Source organism: Pithys albifrons, chromosome 7, assembly GCF_047495875.1.
Source record: "Pithys albifrons albifrons isolate INPA30051 chromosome 7, PitAlb_v1, whole genome shotgun sequence".
NCBI lineage: Eukaryota > Metazoa > Chordata > Aves > Passeriformes > Thamnophilidae > Pithys > Pithys albifrons.
This window is the reverse complement of record NC_092464.1, coordinates 16,044,949-16,066,179: the sequence shown is the minus strand read 5'-3', so window position 1 is coordinate 16,066,179 and position 21,231 is coordinate 16,044,949. Positions and strand designations below refer to the sequence as shown.

General features: G+C 39.0%; 1 protein-coding gene across 2 annotated transcripts in view; it reads left to right on the top strand.

The window, feature by feature from the left end:
- The window catches only part of SVIL (supervillin), a 138,063-nt gene that overhangs the window by 18,541 nt on the left and 98,291 nt on the right, over positions 1-21,231 (top strand). Inside the window, exon 3 of one of the 2 annotated variants that reach the window (XM_071559981.1) lies at positions 10,840-10,927. In XM_071559981.1, coding sequence (XP_071416082.1) covers positions 10,840-10,927 — 88 coding nt within the window. Of the gene's footprint in view, positions 1-10,839; positions 10,928-15,900; positions 16,006-21,231 lie in introns of those variants that run through there. The other variant, XM_071559982.1, reaches the window with a different exon arrangement.

Genomic DNA, 21,231 nt, shown 5'->3' with positions numbered 1-21,231 from the left:
GTAAGTAGGGACATTCACCTGAACTTAGATGAATTTTGATGATGATGCAACTAGTTATTTTCTGCATTTACTGAGGTTCTTGCCCTTTCACATTCAGCATAGTGGCTTACCTGGCTGAGAGGGAATTGCCTTTCTACACTGTGTCTAGCTTTTTAGTGGCTTATTTGGAGCCTTTAAAAACACCTCACTTTGCCATTTAAAGTGAAACATGGTGGTTCAAAACTCAATTAAGAAAATAAATAAAATGTACCCCTTATGTTTTAGCCCTTTGTGTATGCTTCAGAAAATGCACTTGCCTGCTACTGGCTGACTGGCAAAATGAACATCTGCCCTAAGCAAGTAGGTTAGGAATTTCCATGGAGCTGGGGAAAATCGAGAGGGCACCCCTCTGTGTGGGGCAGGACTGAGCTGGTGTCTCTGCACTGCAGTTTCTCAAGAGTGTGAACCAGGGAGGCCTGTGCTTGTTGAAGTGTCTTCCCAGCCGTGCTGCGGAGGAGAGTAGTGCTGGCTGAGCTTGCCAGGAATGATAAGGCCTCCAGGTGGGGATCACAGTAACATGCTGTGAGAATCACAGCCCTGCTTTCCCAGGAGTTACATGCAGCAAAGATGTTGTTCTGTCACTTGTTCTGTTGGAAGTTTCTTGCTTCTAGCAACTAAATGATATGCAAAGCAATCAAACTATGGCTCTTCCAGCATTCCTGATGTTTTGGCTTATGGTACTTGATTCTGTTTTCAAAACTGAATTTCTCAACATAGACACTACTTCACTCTGAAAATGTAAAATCTTATCACAAGTGCTTCTTGTGTTGTAATAAACATGCATAACATTCCTCTAAGAGATCTGCACATTGTGCTTGCTTTTTCCCCCCACACTGTTTGTTCAATACCTGCCAATCTTCTGAAAAGATTTATTCAAAACTGGCAATATGGTAATGGCATTGCTTCCAGTAAATTCAGAATATTTTATTCTACATACAGTGTTCATGGCTGTATTACTGACTAACAAGACTGCTGTTGGCTACAATGAAGTACACCACAAAATTGCTCTCATCTTAGGCTTAAACTATAATTTGAGACAGTTACCTTAAACCAAAAGAACCTAAGTTCATACTAAACTATTAAGCATCATAAACTTTTTAATGACAGAAACAGTTAACAAGGAACTATGCAAATCCCACAGGCCTAGATAATCTCTACCATAATTATGTAGTCCACTGAGTAAAATTTCCAAGGCTCTGCTTATGAATAAGACCAGATTGTTTGTGATGTGATTTCATAAAACAAACAAGGAGACTAAAGGCTCCAGAGGCTGCTTAAGGTTTTGCAGATGGGTAAATGCTACTACTCAATTGTTTAAAGTATGTGTGAGGAGATACATGGCAGTTGTACAAAATATGCCTTAAGAAATAAACTTATTGTTAAATACGTGCTGAAGTTCTTTACCAGTGTAGCTAGGTTTCCAACAGGTCACTTTAGTAATCTGTTCAAAATAGCCTTTAAATGTTCAGTGAGGTTTTTACTACTTACTCTGCAAGATAATATATATTGCTAAATATTTTCTCTCTGCTGTATTCTAATTGTGGTAGGCTTCACAACTGCAGGCCTTTAAAGCTGTGCTCTTTCTGGTTCTGCTTTGGTACTCTTTACACATACCTGTTCTAATCCATACATCCTATTTAATTCCCCCACCTAAGACAGTTGTGCCAACAGAAGTACTAGGAAGAATACAACAGTTGCACCAGACTGGAAAAATCCACTCTCCAGAACATGGGTGTTGGAGGTGAGAGATAGCTGAGATGTTCAGCCATGGAGCAGATGAACTTCCTAATGGATTGTCTTGCCTGATCTTTGAGGTGGCCAGCCGCAAACAGCAACAGAGATACAGCCAGCACCCTGGAGATCATAGGAAGATGTAGCATCCTTTTGGGGTGCTTTAACAATGTATTGGTTCTCCTCCATTTCTTGAGAGAGGAGAAATTAGTTTCAGCTTTTGGGGACATCTTATCTAGGGATCATCCTGAAGACTTGGTCTTTCCTTTTTATTTGTATGTGGGTTTTTTCTGGTTTTGGGTTTTTTGTTGTTGTTGGTTTGGTTTTTTTGTTTGTGGTTTGTTTTTCTTTTTTTGTTTTTGTTTTTAAATGGCTAGGTGTTGTCTAACTGAGATAAAGCACCATGCATACTTCTGATGCAGGAATTTGTACTTGTTCAGATAAATCGGCTGTGAGATGGCCCACCCCCAAATACAGAAGGAATCGCAGAAACAGCAGCAAATGGTGATCTTGTTGAGCCCACAGAAGGGAAGGTCCCTTCTGTGTCACTTCCCTGTTACCTCCCTTATACTGGAACTTGCTGCAAAACAGAGACCTGAAGTCTCCTGCATCAGCACAGATCCGTCTGTAAGTTTTATTTTACTTCACTACTTCTCTGACTCAAAGTTACTAGAGAACTCAGACATTTGGGTGATGGAAGCCAAAGACTTACCCAAAATGGGTATTCTGTGGAAAAAATTCCCTTCCTTAGGCACATAATCTAAAAAATTGCTCCAGTGATGTAACATAAATCTCAGTGCTTTTGAAATCTTTAGTTATTTATCCTTACAGATCCCTGTGAAATTGAAGAGTTCCTTGGTCCTGAATGATGGACTGGGAGCTGGATTATGGATGGGCTAACTATCAGGTTCTCACCAACATGTACCAGCTTCCCCCTTTGCACCCCTCTGCTCTTCTGATCCTGTACTGAGTCAGCTCATATGGAAGAGAGCAATTGAATTATTTTTATGAGTTCTGGTCTGAAATGAGTCAGTGCAGGGTCAAACATCTTGTGGTACAGGGAAGGTAGAAGAATGGGAATCTGGCAGCTAGGAGCTGGCTGAGATTGCCATGGAGGCACAGACCACCCCTGGTGACTTCTCCAAGGTCACACAAACTTCTGTCAGCAAGAAATTGAAACCTTCTCTCTTGTGTTATCTAGGGTGCTGCCCTCAGGTCTGTCACACGCAATAACTCATAGGAAGTGGCTTTAGAGTTACCCTACTTGAATTTATTGCTTGTTTGCAAATACTGATGCATGCATGAATTAATAGATGCTTTCTAGTGTGTGCCAAAATGCAAGCATACTGAAGTGTAATCTTCAGGTGTAAGCTGGGTGCATTCCATGAGGAATTCATAGTTAACTTGAGGTAACTTTCTGTTACGTGATTTTTGGATAGACAGTGACCTGTCAACTGCAGCACATTTCTGTTTAAGGACTACTGTCCTTTAATAAAGATAGCTCAGGAGTTAGTGTCTCAAACATGGTATTATATTGCCAACTTAGTAAAAAATCATTTGGTCACAGTTGCCTGATAACTCACACAATCTGACACTTTATCAATGTCCTAATACAAAATTTAGAATGGAGTATTTCACCAATCCTGGGCACACAAATTTCTGGATGCACAGCATTTTGAGCTATGTTCCTTATGAAGGCAGTGTTGAAAGTAACGATCTGAGGGTAAAGCTTAGGTCATGTATTCTGGCATCAATTTCTATGCTCAGTTTTTTTTGTTTAAATTCATTTGGGTAGAAAGAAACTAGGAAACTTTTTGAGTGAAGATTTTGGAGCTCTGTGCTGGTTATGAAGCTGTTTGCATCACTCCTGTCTTTTTAAAGTTTCTTTAGGAAAAGGCCTAGCCAAAAAAATGTTCTGGACGTGATTGTATGTAACATATGTGCATTTTCTTTATACAGTACGCTGCAGTTCATTCAATTTGAAGGCCTTCCTCCTAGCTCTGGCAAACTTTCTCAAGCTACCACTTAATTTCTTTGCCTGTTATGTTTTGTTTTGAACTTTCATTTCTTGAAACTAAATAAAACTTGTTGCAGGTGTTTTGGTTTTTTTGTTTTTTTTTTTCCTAAGGACAATATTGGAAGTCTGTCTCCAGCAATCTAATATATTGTCTGATGTTCTTCTAGAAACAAATGCATCATGTGGATTTTTATGTAGGAGGCTTTTTAGACTTTTAAAGGTTGGGTGTTAGCCACAGGGTTCATGTGATAGGACAAATGTGGAACATCTGTGTACTAATGCACATCACTGTTCTCAGTCATTCCCCCCACCACATGCATTGAATCAAATACAAGAATTTAGAGAAAAAACAGTTGGAAGAACACATTCTGTCAAATACAATGGCGAGAATCTGTTGTGCAGGCTGTTGGAGCTCACTCACACACTTCACTCACTTCAGTGGTCTGATCTGCTTTATGCATTAACTGTTGCTCCTTTGGAACTGGGAGAGTGGTATCATGCCTTCCTAGCTGGTGGCAAACTGTTTTCTGGATTGAAATTAGAGTTTAGCTTAAGAGATTTCTCAGTGTAGTTCCTTGTTTCAGTGATATATGGGCTGTATATGAGGTAAGTAGGTGGCTGAGTTTGTTTACTTGTATTGGAAATGAATTGTGGCTGAGTGGCTTAGACTGGGATCTCTCATATTAAAACATGAATCTTTTTCATAATTCTGCCTGAAGTGACCTCACTTGGTGACCGATATCCTTGCAAATCCTGTATGCTACTGTTTGTCTCCATTCTATAGCTGGAGTAAGAGTTCTTGGTTATGAAACATCCGTGATATAGAAAAGTGATTCTTTTGGATGAGACTTGACCTGTAGCATTCTCGACCAGAAGCTAGAAATCCTCTGTCTTCTAGACTGCTTAGCAAATTACATGAAGGGCACTGTACTTTATTGCATCTTGTATACTTGATGCTATCACCTTGATCTGACAGGGGAGGCTCAGGTTTAAATTGTAGGATACGGTATATCCAAAAATCAGACTTCCAGATGCATGTCACAACTGATATTGAGGTGGAACTCATGGTTGGGGTGGTCAAAAGCTCACTGCTGTGCAGAAGGCAAGTGGCAGATATTCATAGTTGTCTTCCTAGGGACTTGCATGTATTCCAGAAGTGATCTGAAACTGTTTAGTTTTGAACACATCATTAAGTAGTGTTTTTCTTAAGTCATGTAACTCTGTTGTTTCAGATGTTGACATCGCAGATAAGGGTTTATTGAATGCTGGTACTCACAGCTAGAAACCAATGTTAAAGACTTGGCCCTTACTTCCTAGGTTATCTTCACAGACTCAGCTCTGGGACTGCAACTGTAAAGGACCTCCTTCAGTTGATCTGAATTTAGTTTCAAACATTTGCCTCTGAGATCATTTCTGAATACTTCCTTCATACTTTGAGGTTATGATGGCTGTTTTCATGCTGTGCTTAACTCTTTTTGAACTTATTATTTCTGAGATTTTTAAATACTTGTTCCAAAGATATTTCCATTTATAAGAGCTTCTATTCTAGAGTGCATGTAAAAGCTCTTGTTTCAACAAAGCCACATAGGCTTACTTTTCAGACGTTGGAAAACTTGTTCACATTGGAATTGTCACTTAACTTGGAAACAGCTTCTGAATGATGCCCTGCTTTAAAGGAGGTATAAGAAATGGTCTGAAGTAAAGGGAACATCTCTAGGATTTGTTGTCCAGAAGCAGGTGCATGTGAAGTGGACAGAAGTGGTATACCAGACCTAAATATTTTGGGCATCCAGTTCAATTGTCCTATTGTCTCAGCATTTGCTATGGTCTCATTAAATAGTTCTTACCATAAAACTGCAATTAGCTCATAACAAAATGTAGGATCTGTAACCTTAAAAGTTGGGGTGGAACTGTTTTTGTTTGGATTTGAAGTTGGCAGGTTTTGGAGCTAACTTTTTGTTTTTGTTTGTTTGGGGTTTGTTGGGTGGATATTTTTTCTTTTCAAAAGCCATTAATCCAAAGCAACCGGCCACTTCTCTCAACCGAGCCTGCCTGGGCTAAGAGGCTGCCCCCACCTACCTCTGTGAGCCCTCTGTCCTTAGGGGATGAGGAGCCATGCAGGTTTTTATACTGCATTTCCAGCAGACTTCTTGTCTTCAGTGCTGGCTGCAGGAAGTACATCTGAGTCAGCAGCCCTTTGAAAATCTGATGCAGAATCTGGGCTGATCTAATTGTGATCTCTGTGGTATAGGACTTGCCCAGAGTGTTTCTATTTTAAATGTTTGAGGGTTTTTTTAATTTAGCTTTGTAAAACTGTAGTTAGGCAACAAATCTGTACATCCAGAACGTGTAGGTGTTAAATTAAGCTGGTGTTCCAAGTACTTAAATGCAGCAGTGATATAAATTACTTAAGTAAACACAGCAGTAATTTCCCATCCTTAGAACAATTTAAGCTCTTTAGCTTCTTTTACCCATGCTTCAGTTTTGTTAAACAATTCAGAGTAATCCTAGGAGGCCTTTCTGACTTCAGTCTGCTTTATTGCATGAAAATGCCCTTCAGAGTGCTGGGGAAAAAAATTGATAACTTTTCTAAGTGTTTGAAGTGTCTTCTGATGTCTTGAGTCTTTGTTACACTAGAGGTCAGTATACGATGGGAGCTTCTGTGCTGTGGTATAGAGTTTCTTGCAGAATCCTATTTCATCAACTTTGAAACCAGATTCTAAGAGAAACTGTAGCCTGTTACTATGAAAAATCCTTAACATTTATGTGTCTTGTGACTTTCTTGGCTAAAGGGTTTTTGAGCTTCCTACTCTTAATTCTCCTTGCTTAGGGAGTATTAGACAAGTATCAGTAACAGCAATTTAATGTGGTAAGCAGGAATATGCACATTCAGTTGTTCCATTGTGAACCTCGAACATTCACCTTGCATTGCAATACCATTACTTTTTGGTTCAGATATATTTCTATATGCCAGTGTATTTACAGGAGTCATCCTTAACTTGTGCGCTGTACTTATTAAGGGCATGGTGGGAGAATTGCACATGCACCTTATTTTTAGAGTAGTAGGTGTCAGTTGTCAGCTTTGTGAGCATGACCTGGTAATTTCCAGGTGAATGGCTTCACTTTTGGGTGCTGAGGGAAGCGCAGTCAGTCATGATTCTATCATGATACTTGTAGAGATTCTTTCCTCAGCAGATTGTCTTCAGTTCTTCTGAAAAGGAATTTCCTTTAACATCTGGAATGTGCAAAAGCAGATTGTTTCTGAAATCGTCATTGGGCAAGGGAACTAGAGCAGATGGTCGAACTATGACAGTGTTATCTGAGGTGAAATGGAAGAGAAACACACTAAAGGAGAGTCCTGTTGACTGGAGCAGATTACATCACAAATGTCAGTTCAAGTAAGATAGTGGGAAAGAACCCAGTAGGGTGGATTTGAGCTCCTGAATGTTTTCTAGGAGAACTAACTACAAACAAAAGTGCCTGTACCCTGTCAGTCTTGTGCAGAGTTCTGAAATGCCTCAAAACCATGAAAAGAACATGGGATGTTTAGAATTTACAGGCTTATACCAATATAGATGCAAGTGCAGACACAGAGCTGCGTTGTCCTGTTCTAAAGTGATATTCTGAGTGTTCAAGAGACCTGGACTGATGAAAGTCTGTGGTCTTTCTTTCTGATAGGGTGGAAGAGGGAGGGAACACAGTAAAAGGAAAAGCAGCAGCCTGAAAATCTCCTTTGCAATTGGCTTGTGCTCAGTGTGTTTTGTTACATACCTCTGGAGCATTAAGAAGGATAACATCTCAGCTGAGATAGCATGAAGGACGTGTTACACTCTGTTGAACTCTTTGTCAGGTTTCCTGGCTTCACAGGAAAGTTGCTTCACTCCTCTACCTCTTTCCCAGGTTTTTCCAGGCTGCCTTTTTTTTTCCCTGTAAAAAATTAGTATTTAGCAAGTCTTTGCAGAATAGAGCTTTATCAAAGTATCTCTAAGTTGTGTTAGGATTCACTGGGTTGGGTGAGAGCCTGAGAAGTCGATGCTTTTGCAAACTGATGTGATATGTCATTAAGCAACAAATAAAACATCCTAAAAATTTATTTCCTTTTCTGATTGAAGGGATACAACCGTAATTTGTTTCAGTGAAACTCTTCAAAGTCTGTTCTGCATGTGAGAGCTCCAGAGCTGGGAGGCTTATCTTAAAGAAGAGAAGCTGTTGTAGGCATCCTGTAGCCAGCCTTGTGAATAACTTGATGGATCCCTGCAGATTCTTGTATGGCAGCTCTATGTCTGTGAACATAGTGGCAGTCCTTCTTGATTCAGCTGTCAGATGCTAAATCAGTCCAAATTATGCTGTTACCTGCATCCAGAAGAATATTTGTCTAGAAGAAATATAAGGTTCATTATTCTCCTGAATCAAAAATGATGGATCTTTGTGGCTAAGCAGAGATGATTACCCACTAGTTCTTCTTTCTAGCTCATAATACGAAGTAACGAAATGGTATTTTGATGTCTGTCTTTCCTTCATGATGTACTGATTAATTTCATCTGTTGTGTAATAAGGCAGAGTCCATCAAAAAGGCAAAAATTAATGTTTAGAGTGTCTTTTCCTGCTTTTGTTCTGAACTCTCAAAATGCAGGGGTTATCAGATAGAGGATTCAAATGGCTTGTGAGGCACATCTCAGATTAACTGCAGAGAGAGCACAAAAAGTTGCAGCCAAAGTCAGTCTTGAAAAGGGTGGAATTCAATTGCCAGCTCTTGCATTTTAAATTGAATCTCAGTTGTTTCCTGGTAGGTGCTCTGTATTTCTTAGGTCTTATGTTTGTCTCATTATGTGTTCTTGCTCAAACTTCTTGTGAGACTCCTGGCAGTAACTAGGATGTGTAGAATATAGTGACAGAGGCAAAGATACATAAAAAAAGAACAAACCAACTATGTTAAGATAGTTCAACTCACACCAGATTTCAAGATTCCTTTAAAAGGACAGACTTTGACAGGCTTCAAAACTGCAGGCCTTTAAAACTGCAGCACTGTGGTCTTCTTTCTCTTGTTCCAATACACAAATGTAACATTTGCAAAAGAAAAAGAATTAATGATGCGTACTAGTGGGACAGTGAAAGTGTGCACCACGTTTAATGTGTGTTGTGTAGTTCAAATGTCCACTCTTCCCACCTCACAGTGGCTTCCAGGAAACCTGTGAAGTAGTTGAGCAAAATTATAGCTAGATTTCAAATTCTTTCTCTTCTGTTGGTTTGCGTTTTTTTTTCAATATTGATACCTAGAGGAAGAAGGTAGGAACAGCAGAAGTAGTCAGGCAACCCTACAGTTGAGTAGCAAGAAGGAATTTGGAAGCTGAACATTATGTGATGGTACGACTACGTGAAACTAGGAGACACTTGTTTATCTTTCTTCCAGCTATCCCTTGTCAACCATCTTTTTTTCTTCACCTTTCCCACCAGACTGTAGTGAGTGCCCACTCATTTACCCTTTCAAAATGCAGGAATGCTCATTTGAGGTGAATGCAAATTGGAAATGTGAAAACAATAGCATGTGATTTAACATATTCTTGGAAATTTAGGCGAGTTTCCTGCCTGAAATACGGCAATAAGTATGGGTAGATCTTAAAAACTGGCTCAGTTTAAATATGTGAACAGCTGCATAACATCAGGGAGAAGGCTGAACTGCGGCCTTACCTGTTCTCATGCACTCTACAGTAGTCTGTTTTGGGGGGTTGCTTGTCTTCTTAAATCAGAATTTTTCCCAACTCAGGCAAAATTCCTGTCTTCTCTGTCTTTTCAAAGAATTATTTTTGTTTTGACCTCTTCTCTACATGCTGCTATTAGTGTCTGACGTGTTCAGCAGCTGCAGTGGAAGCAGAGCAGTGACCTGACTGCTCCGAACAGTTGTTGCTCTAGTCACAGAGGATATTATGACCTCATTTGGTACCTGCTATTAGATTAAAAAAATAAATTGAATAAAGTAGTTGTGAAAGTGAAAGCAGTATAACTGGCACCTAAACATATGCAGGTAAGCTGAGCCTGAGCTGAGCAAGAGTAAAAACGTTATTTAGTTACTAGCTATAACGGGAGGGGAACAATAATCTGTGCCATAGCACAGACTGCTTCAGGTAGTTCAAGTCTGCATTGGAGAACTCTTCACTGCTTTTTGGAAAGAAACAACTGCATGTGGTACAGAACAGAGTAACAAGCCTGAAGTAGTTGATTATTGTAAGTTTTTTATGAGTTCAGGGGATTGGCATTTCTAAGGACAGTGTGGTGCTGGGATAATTCAGCTAGATTGAATAAACTAACTTGGATGCTTCATCAACATGAGTAGCCCTGTGGGCTAAATCACTCTGCAATTAATGTTACAGGTACAGGCAGAGATGTTTTGTATTTGACAAAAATAAAACCAGCTGTGGTTCAAGGTGCGGGGATCAGAAATCATGCCACATAGCAAGTGTCTGCAGAACTGGACTTGCTTGATAGATCAACTCTACTAGGAGAGGTTACAGGTCTGACTCCTGATTGCTGTGGTTCTAGGAAGAGAATTGGCTCTTTCAGTTGCATCCACTGATGTTTAAAATTAAAGATTTTGAGGGTTATAGTATTTTGACAGATGCTGTTAGTTTTGTTATTTTTTTTCAGTGCTGCTTGACCTTATTGAAAGATGTAATACAGATTGCTTCCCATGAGATGGTTAAGGGAAAGCTCAGAATTTCTAGAGACATTTGTAGTTTGAGAATGTCTCATGTGAAAGGGGTCAGACTTTAGTAATGTGAAGGGTCGAGTTCCTCAGGGTTTCTATGAAACTACAAAACCTCTCTCTGTGAATATGGCTACATTGCATCAATAGCTGAAGAGTTCTTGTTGCCTGTGGAGATGATCCTGCCTATATGAGTAAGGAAGGTGGCAACATGCTCTAAACTGCTTCATTTTTTGCAGTTAATCAGTTCATCCCCTTTGTGCATCTGCCTGGTAGGTCTGTATTTGTTATCATATCCTGGGATGTGTATTTGTGGTTCTTACCCATAGTTTGTTATGTTTGTTTCTTGTAGGAGGAGGACTGCCTTTGGATTGTGAGCCACTTGGACATGGTGATGCAGATGTACCTAGAGGGTCAGGCCTGGATGGCTGTCATTTAAGGTAAGCCTTTGCTGAAAAATATATGCAGATGTGAATGAGGAACTATAGGTTGTTGTTTTTCTTGGGAGTTTTTGGGGGTTGGTTTTTGATTGTTTGTTTGTTGGTTGGTTGGTTTTAACCTGGAGTTGTTTGTAGCAAACATTTAAAGAAGAATCTGTGTGTGCCTCCTAGGGCATATGTAGTTTGAATAAAATGCAGTGATATAATAGTTAAGATCCTGGAGTAGCATTTAGGACCTTCAGAAAAACTGATAGGTATTTAAATACCTAGGAGATGCTAATGCTTCTTTAAGAGGAAATGATATTTGATAAAAAAGTGACAGTAAGAGTTCCTGAAACTCTATTCACTGAGAGGCAGCAGACAGCAGAGATGGGTCCCCCCATTCCAGCCTTTCCGTCATTCCTTCTTCCAACTGCTGTATAACAAAATAGCTTCTGCTGTTTTAGGCTGTGTACAATTTCTTCAAATACAACATTTTAATTACAGATCTGTACTCTCTTTCATGTTGCCCACTCTTCATGTTAGACTTTTGATTATATATTTGTAGTTTAGATTGACTCAGGTTTTTTTCAGTTGTTGGCTATGGGAGAGTATTTCTCTGTGTAATCACAAACCAAGAACAAAAGAGGGACATTTTTATGTATTTGTGTAGCAGGTTCTGTCAGTCCCACAAAGGCAGTGCTCTCATAGCTTATGGACTTAGTCTTGGAGAACTGTGTCATTTTTGTTACTGGAGAGATGTGATTTCTCAGACATGATCAGGGAGGTCTCACTGATTTGTATCAGCAAGACAGAATATAGATCTTTTAACTTTGCTGAAAGAGAATTGATGTCTAATTCTGATTATACTGCCAGTCAAGAGCTGGCATCCTGCTATTTCCCTTTCCCATATGTAGCCTATGTTTTTTCTCAGAGGTATAGTAGGCACCTTTTCAGTTATTGCTCCAGAATTACGTTAGAGCTGCTTTCCTTGCAACTTGTCATAGCTCTTGAAGACTGCGAGAACACAGTGGAAAGAGTGGAAGTGTGAATGAAAGCTGCTTTTGCTGATTTAACATCTTAGAAGAAAAGTGGGAGACTGGGGCAATGCTTACTCTTACATGTGCTAGAGAGCTTGAAAAGTTGGAAGGGCTTGCAGTGGAAAAGCAAAACCTAACCTTGATCATGCAAAAAAGAGAACTGAATATTCACAGTTCAGAATGAAAGCATTTGAATAAAGTCTTCTCCAAAAATGTTCGAGCAAGGACATTCACATCACAGCTGTTAGCTGCATGCTTTCTAGGCAGTGAATAATTTAATAAATGTGAGTAGAAGTAGCCTTTTCTTGCAAGACTAATGCAGGTACTGAAAATTATGTGAACAATCACGGGAATTTAGTTTTTGAGGGTAATATGTACTTAACATCTTTCAACAAAGACTCAAGTAAGTCAAGCCTCTAGAGAATTTCTTGCTGAACTTGTTTCTTAGTACATACCATCCTAAAATGATTATAACCTTCAGAGGATGATGCTGGTAGAACATGTGAATGAGTATTTTGGCTGTATTTAAAAAACATCAACAACTAAAATGAAATGAGATTTATTTTAGTAAACAATTTACACAATTAGAGTTTGTTGACAGTACACAATTTACACACTTAATGTGACCTAGCTGGACAAGGTCTGATAACTAAACCACATCCTATTGGGATACAAAGTCTTTAGATGAATGTGTTTTTTCACAGCAGCTTGCAATACTATGCAGTATTTACTGTACCCATAACTGGCTTATGATACATATTCATTAAGAAATTACAAGGACTTCAGATTATCGGTCTGTAAAATGATGGAAGAAAATTGGAGCTCTCTGGAGGTCATGACCCAGCTTTCTACTGCATTGCTGGAGTTACATGTGAGTAAGACTGGACAGTTGACTTTGGAGGCCAGGAAATGTGCAGGGCACAATCAGATGAATCACTGATACTCTCTTTTCATTCCAGTAGACACAGTTTATGAACTGGTATTTTGTTCTTTTAATTTGCAGTGTGTCACCTTTGCTAGCAGTGTACCATTTATCATGTACTACCTGTGCTGCATACCTTCCACAAAGAGCAAAGTCAAGGCTTCATGTACAAGTTCATGTGCTGTCTTGCTGGACACTTAAGCAGCCCTGCTTATATATGAAGAAACATGGAGTGTTCCTTCTAAGACTGGTGTATTTTTAATTGCATAAATTTCAGCCAACTCTTGCTGTCTAGAGTAGCTTGCAAAACAATGAACTGTTTAATTTCTGCCATCTAGGATAGAATTGAAACACTGGGTGTGCCCAGTTTGTATAAATCCCATGTCAGTGCAACAGTGCCCTTCAGGTTAAAGTTCTTGCTCACCCCACTGGAAACTTCATCCTCTCCCTTCTCAGGCTAAAGGCAAAAGGACTTATTTCCTATTTATTTTCTCAGATATCAATAAGATTGTTCCCCTCTACTATGGTTTCAATTCAGCTACTTTTTTGAATACTTTATAAGATGAATTATTAATGGTTGCACCATTTTAAAAAATAATGCTATGCAGTACCTGACAATCTCTTGCTGACCCAGCAGTTGGGTTTGTTTGATTGTTTTTTTTTTTGGGGGGGGCTGTTTGTTTTTTGGTTTTTCGTTTCGTTTTGTTTTTCTGTTTCAAGAACAGTTTATTTGAACTTTTGCATTTTACTGGTACAGACCAGGAGTACTAGACTTCCTGCAAAAGCCAAGCTTACGGGGAACATCATCCTGTTGAAAGTAGTTTGCTCTTACACAACATATGATAATGCTTTTGTTAAAATGTGTGTGTTTGGTGTAGCACCTGTTGTGTTCTCCATTCTTTGGCAACACTACTTGTGCTCAGTTTTCCTGAGAGTGTTAGTGTTGGATTAGCCTGGTATCTTGTGTAGGGGGTTGAGATCTTCAGTTCTGTTTAAAGTCTACCAGCTCTTTACCACCTACCTTGTTGGTAAGGATGGTCTTACGCTATTTTATTGGTACAGTTCCTCTAGGGCTTTTTCATTGCATTGCTTGAAGGCATCCTCAAAACTTTTATTTTTGCTGTCATGAGTTTGTTTGTTTTTTTGTTTAGAGCATTGGGAATTTTTAGTAAAGACGTTTCAGGTGGAAAAAGGTGCAACAGGGAGATTGTAAAAGCATTTTTCTTACTGCTGCATCTGTCTTCAAATTAATAGCTATTGGTAAGAAAGAAGCTATGCCAGAAATGGATCCTAGGAGTTTAACGTTTATCTCTGCACATGGCCTGGACTGTTGACAAATGTTCTTAGCTATTTATTATGGTCAACAAAGCAACTTCCTTATAGTTGTAAACTTTGGATGAAACCACTAATCCATTCAGGTCTGACACCATGAAATTCTTTTGAGGAGCAGATTGTCCACCTGGGTAATTTCTTCCTAATTTCCATTCGGTGAAAACTTTCAGTTTCATTTCTAGGATTTGAATTACTCATAAATCTTCCCAAAGCTTTTATTGCAGTACTCTACTGAAAATGTCAGAAATTTTCCACCTTAGGACCGTGTTTTCCCCAAAACTGTAATGACTCAAGAATGTTGTAAAGCCATGCAAAGCAAGAGAGTCAAGAAATCTGAGAAGCAATGATTCAGTTGTACTGCTCTTGCTCATTTCTTTGAATCGTGCATTCCAACTTCAATAGTGACTTCTACAAACCTTGGTGTTCATGACTTGCAACTGATACCTTTTTAAAAGCAGAGGGAGGGAGGAGGGGTAGTACTTTGTTTATTTCAACAACCACAAGCAACACTTCCAAAATACACTTGTGGTGGTATCTGAGAGTTATGAATCTTAGGTTATCTAGTGGTGACTAACGTGGTGAGACAGTAGCCTAATATGTCCATGCTTTATTTAGAAAAGGTAGTTCTTGTCAGAGACAAGGAACACCAGTGTTTCATTCACTGTGTTTGCTGAATCTGTAAGTACAGATATCAAGTCTGTTGACAGTTCACAATGCCAAGATACAGCAGGTGGCCTTTCAGGGCCTGACTACAAGTTTTTAAGGATTCTGTGGTACAGAAAGAGACAAATTCTTTTCCCCTTCCAGCTTCTCTCCTGCCAAATGCGCTTTTTGGGCTGTCCTATGGTTTGATCAAAGTTAATAGAGGGTTGTGATATCTCTTGATCAGATAGGTTTTTCACTTACACTGTAGTGATTTTTTTAACACTATTACTACATTGTAGAGGTGGTTCACAAATAGATTGTAATAACTTTCTAAACTCTTCAGCCAGAGCCTAGATTATACCAATTGTTGCTTTTAGAGAATCCTACAGGTTATGAAAAAAATGACTTTTTTTTCCTCATTGCAGAGTTAAACCTGTAGAGTCTGTGTGTGTGCCTTCAATAAGACAACAGTCTTTACTGTTCTGCCTATTTAAAAATAAAATGGAAGAGCAAATCCCCTCTGGCAAACTGGGAGTTCCTCAGGTTTGGGGTTATATGCAGTTTGCATTGAAGATACGCTGTGTTGGAGGGTATAGGCTTTGACACTAAACATGTGGCTTTATTCCCATGGACAGACAATGCAGATGAACTGGGGATTACTGAAGACTGTAGAGTCCTCCCTGACTTTCCACCTTCTCATTGATTCAGAGCGCAGGGAATTGTTTGGCCCCATGGCAATAACATCACTTCATTGTGTTTGATAGTGAAAGAGTGAATGATTTCTTCTCCCAGAAAGACAGGAAGTGTTTGTGTTGTTTTTGTTCTTGTTTGTTTGTTTTGTGTTTGTTTTTTAAATGTTGTTGGTAGTGTTTGTTTAGGTTTTTTAAAGGTAAATAAAAAAATCCTCTGTGGGTAATTTTAGGCTCTCACAGAAACATGAATGTGCTAAATGAGTGTGTTTCCCTAGCTGAGCCAATAGGGATGGTCAGGCACAGGCAACACTTTTAGCCCACGAAAGGGAGGAGGGGTGAATGAGCCAGAAGATATAAGCTGAAACAAAGCCATGCTGTCTTTCTGAGTCATTCGCATACACTGGATGGGTAAGGCTTCCTGCTTCCTGGGACACAGAAGTGGGGTCATGATTCTAACAATGGATGCTGGTAAGTCGCGTTTTATTAAATTTGTCTGTGGTTTGTTTTTTTTTTTCTGGGAAGTCTCTCCTTCCCCTTCCCTCCTTAGCTGAAAAGACGGTATCTGTAAACTGGGAAGCTGGATTGTTAAATAAAAGAATGCTTAATCCAGACTTTGCATGCTGTGTGGGCTTCACATGTGTTACACTGGTGTTATTTCTTGACTGTTACTAATTGAAGCACATACCCTGCCTTGCAAAGCAAGACCTTGATATCAGAAGTGTGTCTATTAATTTGTACTTCTATCTTCATTGGGACAGAACTTGTGGCCTGAGAAGTACATGATGTCTCATTCTCTTTGATAATAGACATGATAATGTCTGGAAGATACATGCTAGATCTTAGGCTTGTTGTAAAGAGCTAGTGGTGAATTATTGTACTGGTTGTGGTTTCCTCCACTCTGTTTTTACAGAAATTTTGTATTGGGGAGAAAGAGGGAGAAACTACTGCATTTCTGTGGTAGGCAGCTCTGCTTTATGTGCTTATAGCCAAGAAGTCTATGTAAAAAAGCGCACACAGAACCTTTTTTTTTTTAATTAATGAAAGTGAAATCTTTAACATAGCTCCCTGTGTGATAGGGAGAATGAATGCAGAGTGGTTTCTATAATAGAAACAAGCAATCCCAGTCCTGCTTCTTGAGAGGGGGTGTGTTTCCATGTCATAACTTGCATCCTTCAAATTCCACAGTAATAAAAGACCTTGGATTTTAAATGGTTATGGCTAGGGCATAAAGCACCAGTGGTTGTGCTCTGGCAGCGTGTTCTCGGCTGCTCTTTCTCTTTACCAGCTGCAAGCATGCCTGCTGCATTTCTAAGAGCTCTGTTGAACTTTTGTCAGCAGTTGGTTCAGCTACTTTTTTTTTCACTACAGTGCAGAAGCATAATGTGACATGTTCTACAAGCTCTGTTCAAAGTGATAAACTTAGTCAGGCAGATCTTGCTGGTCTGTTTTATCTACTTGTCACATGCTGGGTTTACTCCATGCTAGTGAAAAACTCACTGTCTCTCCTGTATCTGAATTGATTCAGTTGGGCATATGCTAGGCCCTAAAGGGAAAACTCTCTGTGCCTTCTTATAGCTGAGACTTCCAGAAGGTGACCTAGCTGGGTTCTTCAAGCACAATTTAGAGGAGATAGCAAACCACTTCATGTAATCCACCCACACCTAATTGAGGTTGCTTTGTTATTGTCTGTGTAGGCAAGATTGAAACCAGTGACTCTTTTTGTGTTCAAGGGATGTTATACGCTTTGCACATCAGTTAAAATTCAGGCACTTTAACTGAGTTGATAAAATTTAACACAGACTCAAAGTGTTGTGTGGCTGGCAATTTTTCATTAAGTGGAAGATTATTAAGTTTAGGTGATTTTTGTACTTTGGCCCTTCCATTAGAGTAACTTCTGGAGGAGCCAAATTTCAGGTCCTTAAAGCAGTTTGAATACCAGGAATTAGCAATTCTCTTATAGCCTTGCTTGAATAGGAAGGATTGATGCCTAGATGGTAGATGTCATACCCAGTATTTTAGAAGGTTACCCTGGCACTGTTCAGAATTTACATGATCATGGAAGATAGAGATATAGGCTTTGCCCACAAGACACTTTTTCCCCTTTGAAGTATCAGAGTTCCCATACTGCAGTGGAATAATTGAACTCTTTGTTTTAGAAAGACTAAGAGGATGTTAATAATATGTGGCTGAAAAAATACCTTTTATTTGCATGTAATTACGTACTTGCATTGTGTGCTGTTTCTTTGCACTGTGAGGTGAACCATAAAGATAATGCTGCTCACCTATGTTTCGCTGAATCCAAACCTGGTTTTTTCCCAGAACAATGTCACTGCACTGGTTTCTCAGGAATTACTGTGCTTTTGTAGTCCTAGTGATAATATTCAGTTATACCAACTGATGTAGTTAGTAAACATATGTTTTGGAAGCTCCTAACTCTGTAAGAATTTTTAAATTATAGTCCTCATCTGCTTTGTGGGAAAGTGGTTCTAACTACCTGAAAAGTAACACTGTAATTCAAGGATTTTTAACAGAGAATTCTCAAGTGTATTTAAGTTACAGAAAAAAAATACACAAGCAATTCAGTGTCATGCCTTCGTCTAGGACACAGATAGTGCCCCATGAAGTTTATCTGCTTAGTTTCACCCATCTTTTAAAGCTCTGCTTGCTGTTCTTGGAACTGTTTGCTTATTTCAAATTGTACGTTTTCATTACAAGTCAGGGCTGATAACTTATTTTATATGGGCATAAAATACTTCAGCTGTTTTTTAACAAAATGAAACTTCTCTTCCTTAACGTAATTTTAAGAATACTTGTGCGTTTGCTTCAAGTTTTTATTTTATTGGTTTGATTCTGCTGCATTTGTCTTAGCAGCTTCTAATTTCTGTCAGAAGGAGGACTGAATGTTTTGGATGGAGGGAGTAAAAAAGAAAGCTTCAAGACAGAGTTGACAGTATAATTGGATTTGAAGCAGCTACAGGCTGGGACTGTTGCAACAGCTGATTTGATCCTTCTGAGTTTCAAGAGCTATTTATGGTAGATTAGCTGTATCAAAGCTCTACTGTTCCAACCATAAAAGGTTGGTCCTCTGTGAAGTTGCCACACTGCATTTGGCTTAGTCCTCTGAGGTTGGAGAGCCTATAGCTTTTTATGTGGATAAATCCAGTGATGGATGGAAATACTAAAGGCAGATCAAGGAATAACACTGTTGAGGACTTCAGATGGCAGCGAACTCTTAAAAGGAGATTTTCACTAATACATTTTTTGCTCTGATGTTTGGAATCAGCACTTGGATATAGCTCCTGCATATTTACAGCATTTGGTGAACGCATGCTTTTAGGAAAGCACTGTTCTAAATTTATCTGACTTATCTGAATCATCTTGACTGCACATGTACTTGCCAGCCATGCATGTTGATATTTGGTAACTTTTCTGAAGTCACTTTTCTGTTTTCCAAGTGGAAGAGTGTTAGGTTAAGGAATCTTAGCTGAAGTGAGTAACTTCTTTAAAGCGAGAATTGTGAAATACTTGGCTAAAGAGAGCTTCAGGCATTATCAGTAACTATTTTGAGAAGACTTTAACCCCTTTTGCTGCATCTTTCTGTCCTTTGTGTAAAGACAGACAAGTGGACTTTTTACGGGATCTGAAGTAAGTAGCACCTGATCTCGACAGCTTGCACGCAGTCGCTTGAGCCAGTTGTTTGAGAATATTTGCACCACTGTCAGATTGAAATGCAAGTGGATTTATTGCAGCCTGTGCATGCCAGTCCTTCAGCCTTCCTTAAGGCATTTTTGTGTTTTTATTTTCTTGGGTTTGCTTAGAAGATGAGTTCCTTCTGCTATGAATGCAAAGTCCTGTCGCTGGTTGATTTGTGTGATGTGTTTGTCTATTCTTTTTTAGTTTTCATGTTAACTTTAGCCACGGTACTACAAATGGCTATAAGAATACTTCTTTAACAACAATATTTTTCAGTAATAATTTTCTCTTGTGTTCATGAAGTTCTATAAATAGATGTGAATACTGTTGCATTGGGTAACTGTTTTATTTTGAGCCTTGAAATGTTCCAAAGAAAGCTTCCTCTGACTTTTCCATCCTCTTATTTTTAAACATTATCAGGACACCATAGGTAGAAGTTCCTGGCACTGTTTTACCTTCCTCTTCTGCAGCAGTATCCTTGCATGCAGTTGCTCAAGCCAGTTGTTTGAGAATATTCACAGCATTGTCATGTTGAAATGTGAGTGGGTTTATTCCAGCCTGTTACTGGGGGGGGGGAGCATAAGGGAACAGAGGATGGGAAGAAGGATTTCCTTGCTTCAAGGATATTCCAGGTGCTGTGTTTTAATCTCCAGAAACAAGAATGGTGTCCTTGCCAAAAAAATCTCTGCTTCTCAATTTCCAATTCAGGAACTAGCTTTTTAAGGTCATCTTCCATTTTCTTTGGATTACAAATTTATGTTTCTCTGTCAAATGGATTTAGAATTTTTATTCTGAATTATATAAGCCTTTGCTTTAGCCCAGGGAATACCAGAAGACAGAACATGTCTGGAGCATTACTGTTTAGAAACTACTGTATCAGTTTAGGGATAGAAATATTTTATTGCAATAAACCCTCTTATGTATGGAATCTTTCTCACAGACTTTGTTAGATATACATTTAAATACTCACCTCTGTCAGCATATTTCATATGAGACAGACTCCCTCTACCTGCAGAAGCAGCGAGAGTTAGGAAGAAACTGCCTGAACAATAAACTCCTTGAAACAGACGCTTAATTTCTGTGTTGGATTAACGGATAGGTGCTTCAGTTTGATATCTGACTTTAAAATGGTTTTACATTGCTTCCAGTAAAACTAGTGTTTTTAACATACATCCTTTTTTATATGATCTGATTTTCTTTTCCTTTGCTAATTACATTTTATGAAGCAAGTTGCTTTAAATTGCTCCAGCATTTTAATGTGCCTGTGTTTTGTTCCTGTAAACTTTTTAGAAGGTATTAATGCCTTAAAAGCCTTAAAGCAGGCCACAAAGACATCAGATATGGAAGTTAGAAACCCCAGAGGGTGCAGAAGAGCAAGAATACACTGTTAGAGCTCTTAACTTGAATTTCAGACTCACGTGCACTAACAGTATAATGCAGGAAACATTTTGATTGTTAAAAAGTGACAATATCAGCTTCTCTTCATGCAGCAGTCTTAAACTTGTTGGAACAGGTAAATTTCCTTCCCCATCTCAATTTAAGGGTTAATTCTGCCTCTTCCCGTGACATTTTGGTCTTGATTGCATTGCTAAATTACATTTTTGGCAAAAATTTCCAGTAGGAAGGAGGATTTATCTGGGCTTTATTCAGCAGGACTATAGCTTTGTAATTCATATTTCTTTGCTAAATTCTTTGTTTTGATATGGGATAAAGGTAGTGAAGACATGCAAGCAGTTTTCATCTGTCTTTAAACTATGCCATTTTTACTTTTTATATAGAGAAGAGAGATTGCACTATAACAGTACACAGAGCTCCCCAAAACTATGTAGCTGAGAAAAAGTAAAATGGTAGTGCATATTTCTTCTTCACAGTGAGTCAAGGTAGGTTCGGAGATGGTGGTGTTGAACCATTTGTGGCCAAGACGTTTCCAGAGAGGTCAGAGGAGTCTTCTGCCAGCTTTCTGTGTGGAAAATATATGTGTCTTATATGTTGTAACACATT